General features: G+C 37.5%; 1 protein-coding gene across 1 annotated transcript; it reads right to left on the reverse strand.

The window, feature by feature from the left end:
* Window positions 1-11: 11 nt before the first annotated feature.
* Window positions 12-3,369, reverse strand: LOC116213659 (phosphatidylinositol transfer protein PDR16). Its single transcript, XM_031548683.1, has 6 exons — window positions 3,161-3,369; window positions 1,909-1,979; window positions 1,607-1,783; window positions 1,271-1,369; window positions 941-1,186; window positions 12-628 (listed from the first exon to the last, which is right to left on the reverse strand). Exons 2-6 carry the CDS (start codon window positions 1,972-1,974, stop codon window positions 320-322), a joined length of 897 nt encoding a protein of 298 aa, XP_031404543.1. The 5' UTR covers window positions 1,975-1,979; window positions 3,161-3,369; the 3' UTR covers window positions 12-319.
* Between the last annotated feature and the right edge of the window lie 7,606 nt (window positions 3,370-10,975).

Consider the following 10,975-nt stretch of genomic DNA (forward strand, 5'->3'; position numbering starts at 1 on the left):
GACCAGCAACCTTAGCAAAGGTCTCCAATGACTGAATGCAGAACGGAATCCCAACAGAACATAATCGATTTCAACCCTCAATTGATTATGAGAGGGCACATTCCGTAATAGATGTTTCAGAATCAGTTCAGACACCATTTTCACCTAAAAAGTGAAGTGTCACATTAAGCCGTCTCAGTGGAGAAACTACCAAGTTGTTAGCACGTATATAAAGAAAGCGAAGTCATCTCGGTTCCTCTAGTTAGGCCGGCCTCAATCTCCTGCTCGTTTTTCGCTCATACTGCATCTAGTAATTGGTAGGATTTATGGGAGTATCGATTCAGCTAGCGGGTGGTGCAACAACTGTAGGTTCGGGAGCCACCTCAGCACCTGTGTGCTTAGCGCTTGGGTGAGAGATCTTCTCGGCCTTCTGATTGAATCCCCATAGGTTGGCCGCCTTAACATCGTCCTGAGCCATTAGCCTCGAGAATTCCTCATGGTCGTACTTTAGATTGGCCTTTCCCCCAAACTCTGTGGGGAGATTCTCCTCGTCGAAGAAAGATCGCATGAGCTCTACGCTGTCCTTGTTCTTCGGGTACACAAACTTCACCTTCTGGAAGGTTTTCGCATCCAAGAAGTATTTTACAATCTGCATTGAAGGGACAGCCCCGAAAGTTAGCTTTCAGATGTTATCTACAACTTGTTATGTAGTGTCGGTGCACCTTACTTATAGGTCAAGCATAAAGAAATATCGACAAATTAACAAGGCAATAAAGAACATTCTTCGATAATAATGCATTCCTATGTCCCGAGTTATTCAACTACTGTCTGCATATGTCATGCTCGAATTGCAAGTGAATCGGATTTTATGCTATGCTTATTGTACTTATCCACAGTATCTTCCTGTTAAAATATTACTTATTGCTTCACATATAAGGCAGAATGTGCAAGGAATTCAAACCTTCCAGAATGCTTCAAAAATCCGAGGAGGGTTGTACAAGAATGCAATTGCTAGCCTCTCGGGGTAATGATTCTGAAGGATATTGATGGTGTCCTTCGCTGATTTAACAGGAACGCTCGTGCCCAAGGACCAACCAGTGAAATCTATCAACCACGACATCTGTTCCTGACCTTCTGGAAGGTTAAGGATCGCATTCTCAATGAGATAAACTAGATGACGGATGTTGTTGTCTAGTGATGCCGTGTTCTGCAGAATTCAGTTTTGAGACTCTTAATTAGCGTCCTATAAAAGTGGAAGGTATTGCTGTCACACATAAATTGAATAAGGTACCTGCATTGCTGGTCTCAATATGAGAACAGACCTTCCCTCACGGTCGTGAAAACTTGCTCTGTAAACTTTTCCAGTCTCGCCTTCCACTGCAACTTCGTCCTGCAAAGTCAAAACATGAAAACATATTTAAACAGGATAAGAAATGACATATATGTGCTTCGAGAAGCATCTCTTCCATCAATTATCATTTGCGAGCTGGGCAAAAATGAAGTTCTGTACAAGGCCTGCTGTTTAGAGATGACGGGACTGCTGGAAGTTTGGAAACGAATTTAGTCAAGCTAATTTTCCTCTTCCTGAAAACGGAAATTTACAGGAGGATTTGTCGAGCAAACTCACCCAGCAGATTTCCTCGGGCTTGTAGGCCGATCTCCATTTCAGAGTCTCTTCCAGCATCTTATTCGCTTTCTCTGTGTTCCAGCTCCGAGCTTCTAAATATCTCCTCAGGCAAGCATCACTGCAGTACTGTAAATTGCGCTCAGACAATGGCCCCAGCGCAGCTTTAAGCTCATTCACCTATGTGTGCAAGGAAAACATGTTAACAGATCTAAAGTCTCGTGAAGCTGGCACAGGATACATCGTGCAATATGCGTATTGAAGAGTTTTCGCCAAGAAAGGCTTCAGCTTTAAACTATCCTCACCTTTGACTCAGACGGCAGTGAATCGTTCTCCTGGTGACTATGAGAGTTGTTCCATCGGCGAAACATTGTGACTGAAAGCATAAAAGTGGCTACTCAGTGCTATATATAATGTCGAGATAATATTGAACAAACTATACCCCACCTTTCACAGAAGCTGTTGTTAGTGAGACAGACATCAAATCAAAGACGGGAAACAACATTAAAAAGAGAGGCAGGCCAGAACAGGTTCTGGAAACATAAAAGTGACTGATAGCAGCTGAACATGAAGGTTCAAAACAGTAAATCGTGATATCAAACTTGCACCTTGAAATTAAAACAGGACCTCCTCTTAACACTACTCTCATGATCACAAGTCCAAGTAACATGAAACGATGCCGAAGCAGCTAATCATGATACATTCAGCAAATAACGCAGACCCCGGGATAGACCCTCAACAGCCAAATTTGAATTACATCTCAGAAAGCAAACAGTAAGCACTAGTACAAAGAGAATAGAATCATGTTTTACAATGAGAAAGCAAAGTGAAAGATGCACGACAGAAGAACCAGTCAAATAGATCTTCATATCAAAATATAAAAACTACAAAGCAAACACAATCTATGGAATAGTACAGATTCCATTACATAAAAATAAACCCAGAACCAACTTTCTATCAGATCCCGTTTCTAACTGCGGAAATCAAAGTTACTGGGCCGAAAATCCTTCCCAAGAATTAAACAATTGGGAAGAACAAGAAGCAAATATTCCATGCATACTCCATGCTGTATGAATCGAAACTGCGAAATCGAGCTCCCCTTCACCTCATTCTCAAAAATGAAATTTTCAATGAAATGAGTACAACTAACTGGCAAAATTAAGCTACTCGGACCTCACTGAGATGTAAATCGGAAAATATCCGGAACACAACAAATCCCGGTAGAGTCACCAGATCTCGACGAGAGCTCCGGGTGAGATCAAAGAGGTGCTTTGAGACTATGAAACTGACAGAGTGAGAGAATCAGTCGCAGATCAAGAATTTGGGATGGGAAAGGTAAACCAGAAGCTTATAACGCTCTCCGAAAATTTCGGGTGAATCAACGCCGGGGGAGTGACAGCTGAATCTCGAGCATCGCGTCGCACACACACACACACGCAAAACAAAGCTCAGAGAACATGGAGGATTCGCGTCTGACAGCTTCCAGCACATTGGATCGATCTCACAGTCCGAACAATTCAACACCTGTCGAGAGAGAGAGAGAGAGAGAGGCCATACCTCGAGGAGCTCAACGGAGAGAGAAGGTGGAGAGGGAGGGGAGGAAGACGGTGGGAGATGGGTGTGTGAATGTAATGGTGAATCCGTGCTTCTCTGGGTCACGTAGAAGCCATGAATGTGGACACCTGAGCAGAGAGAAAAGACCCAACCAGACGAAGCTATATAAGCACTCTGATCGGGGAGACGATGCAGAGAGAGAGAAAGGGAGTGGTGGAGTCCCCTTACATAGGAGATATTTATTAATCCATGCACTGATTAGCACCACGTCGTCGTATTACTACGGTGAGACGCCCGATCGGCGCCTAAGTCGTGATCGTGGAATATCGGGCAATTTTTTTTCCATTGGTCAGTTGTGCTACGTGACATATGTAACAGTGGCCGATGGACGCCAGTGTCCCCCCTTGGATTCGGAAAAATATGCAAAATACTAATATATTTTGTCGAATTTATCTTCCTTTCTTTTTTAAAAAAAAATTTACCCCATTCACTCATTGATTTTACGATCTTACAATTCATTTACTTTCCCTTAAAATTCACCGCTGAAATAAATTCTTAGATCCATCCCCGGTAATAAATAATCGTAAGATGCGTCCACTGGATTGGACTGGTCTTGCGTATCTTCCTTAATGAATTCCGATGTTTGGTCCGCCATAAAGTTTGTGGTCCAAACGTTATGCATTTATGAATAATAGTCTTATTATTCAGCAAAAAAAAATGAATAAATTCTTATTATTGGTGAAAAAAAAATCTATGAATGCAGTATGGTGTCCGTTTAAAATTTTTGTACTTTTTTTTTACAGAGAGAGTCGGGCTTATATTGAGGATTGAAATGGTTAATATACACAATTAATGATCTCCTTCCCCCCCTTACGTGACTTATTTGCAATGCACTCTAATGTTTTTGTATTAATAGCACAGTGACACTAGTCCTCAACTATAATCGAGGGATTCCGAGACTTTCCTACCGTGATTATGTGACTAGCAATCTAGAAGATAAGAAAATCGACTGCTAAATGAATGGTTTGCTTTTAAACTAAAATCGAATTAATCAGGTTTTACGCGAGCCGAATTCAACATAGAAGACAATACGTGCAATTTTTAGGGTTCCGCATCCGAATTCACGTCCAGGTAGAATTATTATGCTCGTTATGGTTTTTAACTCGTCTGATAATTAAAATAAAGTAAGAATCTCGTTAACAACTGAAATCAATTGAATTGCATCAAATTGAAATGAAGTGTCTTACGAGAATCAATCTTTCTAGAGACATGGGATAAACTTGGAAACGACAATAATTTATTAACTAGGTCTACGTTTTTTCAGATTTTCGACATGAGTGAAAGTTGCATTATGATTCATTTTTACGTTTTCCTAATATAAACATAACAGTATAGCCACCAAAAAAAATTATAATTACTTATAAAATTATAATTTTTTTCTAAGAATATATATATATATATATAAACATTAAATATAATGCTACAACTGTGACACGTGCGAGTCGTAATAAATGAGTTGGGACTTGAGAACATGGGAAGGAGGGGGTTACGTGCAGATGTATTACGTTCTGTTTGGTTTCCTCTTCCCCATGCGATACGATCTTGCGTTGTCCCGGAAGTGTCCGTACGGAGGCTGGGCTGCGATGCTGTGTCCCGCCACTTGTTATTGCTCAATTATTGCACTTAATTTACAGCCCCACCCTTGATATTTTTACTCTTTTTACGAGGAATAAATTTAGTAAAATAAAATAAAAAATTTTATATCTAATAAGGAGACATGCATAGTGTGTTTGATTTCAAAATTAAAATAACTGTAATTTTAATTGTGAAAAAGGACAAATGAAATGAGATTATAAATTTGACTTGAGAAATATGTGTTTTTATTGTGTAGTGTGTTGAGTTAAAGTTAAAGTTAAAATTTTGAAATTTTAACTTTGAATCCAAACGGAGCCTTATAATCTCATTTTAATATCGAACCTGAAACTTCATAGTTATCAACGAGAACGTGTGTCACTGCACTATACAATTATTACTAATTATTAACTTAATCATTAATTACTAATTATTTAATACATCAAAGATAAAATAAAAATAAAAAAGGACCATATGCACTAGGAATTGTAAAATTGATGAAAAAGTCGTGGCCAATGAAAAGATTTTACCATATTTATTAGATTAAAAAGTTTTTATTCTCTTGAAAAAAGAAAAAAAACTCAGTCAAGTTTGACGGGTTAAATTAAATGCAGATGCACATTGTAGGATGACCAATGTTGGGCATGTTGAAGAGAAAATGAAATCATTTTTGACCTGTTGCTATGAGTTTTTTCTCTTTATTATGTTTCAATACGAATGAAGCAAACAAAACGGAGGATATCATATTATAGAATCAACATATTTGTATCTCTTTTTTTTTTTTGTTTCGTATATCTAACGCAAGCAGATCAGAATGTGAAATCAAGAATCCATACTTCCTGATTTTTCAATGTGAACGATAAAAGGAAGTGAAAAGGGGGGCAAAAAATCTAAAAATGGAGAAGAAGATCATCACTTCCACTTTATGAGCTCTTTAATTATTATTTATCTATTTGTTTTTGGGTGGAAACTGGAAATCTCTTATTATTATTATTATTATTATTATTAGTTCAACAAATGAATAAATAAATAAATAAAAACAAAATTGAAGCCACATGCAGACGCACGTGTACTTCTAGAGAGAGGGGTTTGGCCTTTTACACTTTTCTCGACCGACGAGTCTGAAAGATTACCAGACAAGACATCCGGCCTGTTCCGGAAGTGGCAGCGGGGCCCACATCCACTTACAGCCTGTGGCCGTGGTTCCTTTTCTTCTTTTCTCTTTTCCATTTTTTTCTTTTTTTCTTTTTCCTACTTATAATTAAATTATGCCCTCGACTCCACCATACTATTACTGTGCTCTGAGGGAAAAAAAAAAAGAAGAAATTCTTTAATAATCGTATCGTATCTCACAACATAACATGGGAAAATGCTAATACTATTATAGTGATAGAAGATGGGAATTTATATAATGAAAAGGTTTTATTTTTATTTTCTCACAATATATATTATAATAAGTAAGAATCATTCAATGTGTTTCTCTACGTCAATGAATGTGACTATTATTTTCTAAAATATTCATGAATGTACATGTAACTAAAATGTATTTGTACTGCTGCATTAGAGAATCTCTCGTGTCGCAATTATTATATTCTTAAAATTTGTCTTTATTATATTTTTCAAGATATCACGCGTTTAATGTGCGTACAACTCTGCTAGAATATAGCATCTATAGCTCATGCCAAATATTAGCACTTCAATTACCTTCCTTTTACTAGAAGGCATAGGATAACTATAAGAATAAGATTTCACAAATCATATGTGGCCAAATTACTGGCATCCCCTAAGGTTAGCATATATTCCATTCTTAGCACATCATGCCATTTCCTTCATATTCTCAAAATGGACCGATAGAAACAATTATCCTCAAAGTTGGTAGAATTTTCTCGAATATGTACGACGAGAATCTCTTTAAATGGTCAGTTCTTACGTGAATATGATGAGAAAAAAAATCGAATTCCTTCGTTAATCTGAAAAATTAAATACAGTAGGATGAACGAATAATTTCTCGTTTGGGGATAAAAGTTTTTGGTTGAAACTTTGTCCTTTTTTTCCCCCACCTCCCATGGAGTTTCATTTGATTATTATATCTCCAACAAGCATAGTCAAAAAAGACATATCGAATGATTCATTATAAGATATGGGAAACCTTGTTAATAAAAGAATCCCCAACTTCTTAGTTTCGCATCAAGAAGTAATGTCGCCGTACTAACAACTCTTTATGTCGGGTCCCAATTTTCATTATTCAACATTGGGGTCCTCTAGAATACGAAAACCTAGAAGTCCATGAAGAAGGGGGAAAACACGGAAGCACCCATTTTCTCCAAAACCGACCTACTGAAAGCAAAGTCCAAATTTGATGTGTCAAATTTCTACCTAATGACCCTGTCCTCTTTCTCGATGAGCCTTTCTAGAAAACCCATTCATCTCATAGGAGCTAACCTATGGCTCTTTATTCCCTCAACTTACAAATTAATATAATGGGGAAGGAGATGTAGGATGTTAGTGGCATGTTTAGCACCGGAGAATCGTGATGACCAATATAATAATAGAACCGTAATATAAAATGGTCGATAGAAAAAGTTGCAAGCCTGCGACGGAGTTCACAGCAGAGTTCATGAATCGAGAGAGCATATACGAGGTAAAAACTTAAAATCAAAGATCCGAGAATTTGCTATTATCTTCGCTTAGATGCCATTTCCAAAATGTGTCAAGCAAGTGTCATGGGTGCTCTTCTTATGTGGATCGAACGAGAAAGAAATAGAGGCAGTTTGATGTAAACACTTATGAATCGAAAAATATCTTGCACATATAATTTAGTAGAAGGGAAACAGAGAAGATGTGATAACTATAAGTTTACTACGTACATGGCCGGTTGAAATTTCATTGGTTGATTAGGTATACCGGCCGGTAAACAAAAGCTAAGTAGGTCAAAGGAGGGAATAAAAGGGAAGGGAAGAAAAGAATAGACAGTTTTCTCTTGTTTTGATATAAAACATTGGAGGGCGAGGGAAATGCAAAACGATTTCTACATCCTTTTACCTTCATGAGCCCATTTTCGATTACAAGGAAAGCATATGGATCTGGTACTGTGAAACAGAAATAATAGCTATTAAGAGCTCATTTTCTTTTGATATTGATTTGGAATTGAGTGATGTTTAGGGGTGCGCACAGATACCGGGTATATCCGGAACCGGTCAGAACCTACCCGTTATAGTAAGGTTGGAATAGCCCATACTAGAAATAAAATATGATTCGGGTATTAAAATAAAAAATCGGTGAAAACCGACTCGGGTATTAAAATAAGAAACCAGTAAAAACCGATTTCGATTTGGATTTCGATTTCTGCATATAGGGTACTCATAACTGGAACTACAACCGGAATTGGTATCCGGACCCGAATACTAGTAACTGTTTAAAAAAAAAGATACTGAAAACCTGAAACCAAACCGAAACCCCGCAATCTCCATCTTCTCTCTCAGTCTCTCTCTCTCTCTCTCTCTCTCTCTCTCTCTCTCTCTCTCTCTCTCTCTCTCTGCTCCATCTCCATCTTCCCAATCACCCATACCACTGGCCTTGAGATCATGAGATTTCCTAAGCTTGAAATCACGTCCAAGTCTTTCTCTCACAAAAGATTGGTGGTGTCGTTGGTCATGTAGTCGTAGGTCAAGTAGAATCCCCTCTTGTGCGTCCTCGTCAACATCATCGCCGTGAAATCGCTTTGTGACTTCACGTCGAACAAGACCCCGAAGTAGAGCAGATTGAAGAGATCCTTGAGGTCCGAGTCCTCTGAAGGGGTAGGGGCAGATTCCTCCAATGGAGGAGAGACCCGGTAGCGCTGGACGGCAAGGTTGAGCTCCTCTTGGGGGGCGAGGCTGAGCTAGGGGCTGAGCTTCTCAAGTTCGTCGATGGAGGTAACCATGGACTCGGAGTTGGTTCTTGAGGTGGACTCGGAGGTCGTCTGTCACCTCTTGGGATCCAATCGTGATCAGGTAGGTGGCAATGAAGCGCTGATTAATGACATTAAGCCCATGTCCCTCAGAGACTAGATGGTTAGAACTGAACACGTATTCCGGGAGGAGAATATGTGTGAAGACTGATTAGCGAATTATGCAATTAAACTTCCTCTTGGAATTCTAGACTTCCTAGCTGCCCCCTAGGTCTTGATCTTGTTTTGTTTAGGGACATTAGAGGGGTTAACATGTCCCGTCTTTGTATTACTTAAGACTTATTTTATTTCAATATATTTGAACTTCGACCCCTCATTTATCCAAAAAAAAAAAAAAACAAGGGAGTTGCACCAAATGTCAGTGTCAAAAGACTAATTAACCGCATAATTTGCGAAAGAACTCAGCATTTCAAGCTAATGAGATATGTTACTGTTTAGATTGTATTCTCCGCTGTCTTTGACAAAGCTACCCTCCCCTCTTTATGTGCAGCCGACCATCATAAGATTGAAAAAGAGAACGAAATATACACAATTTATTAGTAGCTTTGTCACATTCCATTTGTCCTTGTTTATATTTAGTTTGAAAAAAAAAAAAAAAAGACACATCGTGCTCTCCAGGTCAGACACCATCCATCCAACATCTAGCATTCAACACACCTTTCAATAAATACACCTTTAAATAAAAGGCCTGAAATAGGGGGGAAAGGAGAGTCCGAATTTTGGACTTTTTAGCAAGTGGAGAATCAAAGAAGATAACTCCCGATGCCTTAGGGGGAATATGCCAGAGAATGTCCAAGAAATGAAAAACACACGATCTCTTTGCTTCATTTGGCATTTAAGCTATTTTAACTTTAAATATAAATTAATTAATTAAATTATAATAATTACATTGTTAAATTATGAAAATAAAAATATAAAAAATAATGAATTGTTTGTGTTTTTATATTATAAAAATATAATGAATAATTAAAAAAATTAATATTAAAAATTAATAATTATATCATTAAATTAAAAATAAGTGAAATTAAATGAAATAAAATCAAACAAAGGGCTAAAATCTTGATTCAAATTTGAAAAAAAGGCCTAAAAAGAGATTGAAAATAATATATATATATATATATATTTGTTTATTAATTTGAAATTAAAGGCCGGAGGAGAGTAATGTGATGAAATTAAATGACCCAGCCCGATCCCAACCACAATGGACGACAATTGAAAACTACGGAGCAGATTCAGGTGGACTCGAACCACCAACCTCCCAACCCAACACGAGGGGGTCTAGGCGCTCTACCGATTTGAGCTTATGAATCTATCATGCAAGAAAATCCCCCTTGAGCAAGAGCCAGGCTAAACACAAATTTGGTGAAAGTTAAGAAAGCATTAATTTTTTTTGTTGAATAAGTGAGTATTAACTGGAGTTTGATTTTGAAGTAGAATTATACTATGAAATTATTATAATAAAATTTTTAAATAAAATAAAAAAGCAGTAAAAATCAAGAAATATTAATATTAAAAATAATTAAGTAAAAAATACGTGGAAAATTCATTATTATTAATCAAGTCAAAAAAAAAAAAAAGTTGAATCGTACTACTAAAATTTAAGAAAAATAAAGTGAAGTGACCAAACCATAATCTTCTCTACCAAAAGAATAAAAACCCAGTCCACCCATTCTCCTCTCCATTGCCTAGTAACAAAATATTTTTTATTAGATTAAAAACCCCACCCCCCCAATTCTTTTTTCCTTATAGAAGAGATAGAAGAGCGTTCCGATAGTCCCTGTGCTCATTATATTCTCTCAAATTTTGTTCTTCCCTCTCCATATAACCTACTTGATAATAATTACAAGGGAAAAAAAATCAAAAAAGGGACAACTCACGATTATCAAAATTAACAAACTGAAATACAACACTGAGAGGGACAATTAACAATTAACAAAGCACACTGAACGTTGCACGCCCCTTCTTCCTCCTTCAGTATCGATTACAATAATTTTGCGAAATCTACCTGATAAGCCAGCCATTGGTCTGTTCACATTACCACGCCATCAGGCTACAGTTTTTCTGTCACTCAAACCAACCTTCAAATTTCCTGAAAGAAGGAAATACTCTGGCCTTGGTTCAACTGCAGGTCTGTCAACCGGACCACAGTTAGGTGAGACTTTTGAACGACACTGTTAATCGACTAATTTCGTACTCTACCCCCAGATTCATTATCCAAAAGAAATATTGTCCACAGG

Source organism: Punica granatum, chromosome 7, assembly GCF_007655135.1.
Source record: "Punica granatum isolate Tunisia-2019 chromosome 7, ASM765513v2, whole genome shotgun sequence".
NCBI classification, from domain to species: domain Eukaryota; kingdom Viridiplantae; phylum Streptophyta; class Magnoliopsida; order Myrtales; family Lythraceae; genus Punica; species Punica granatum.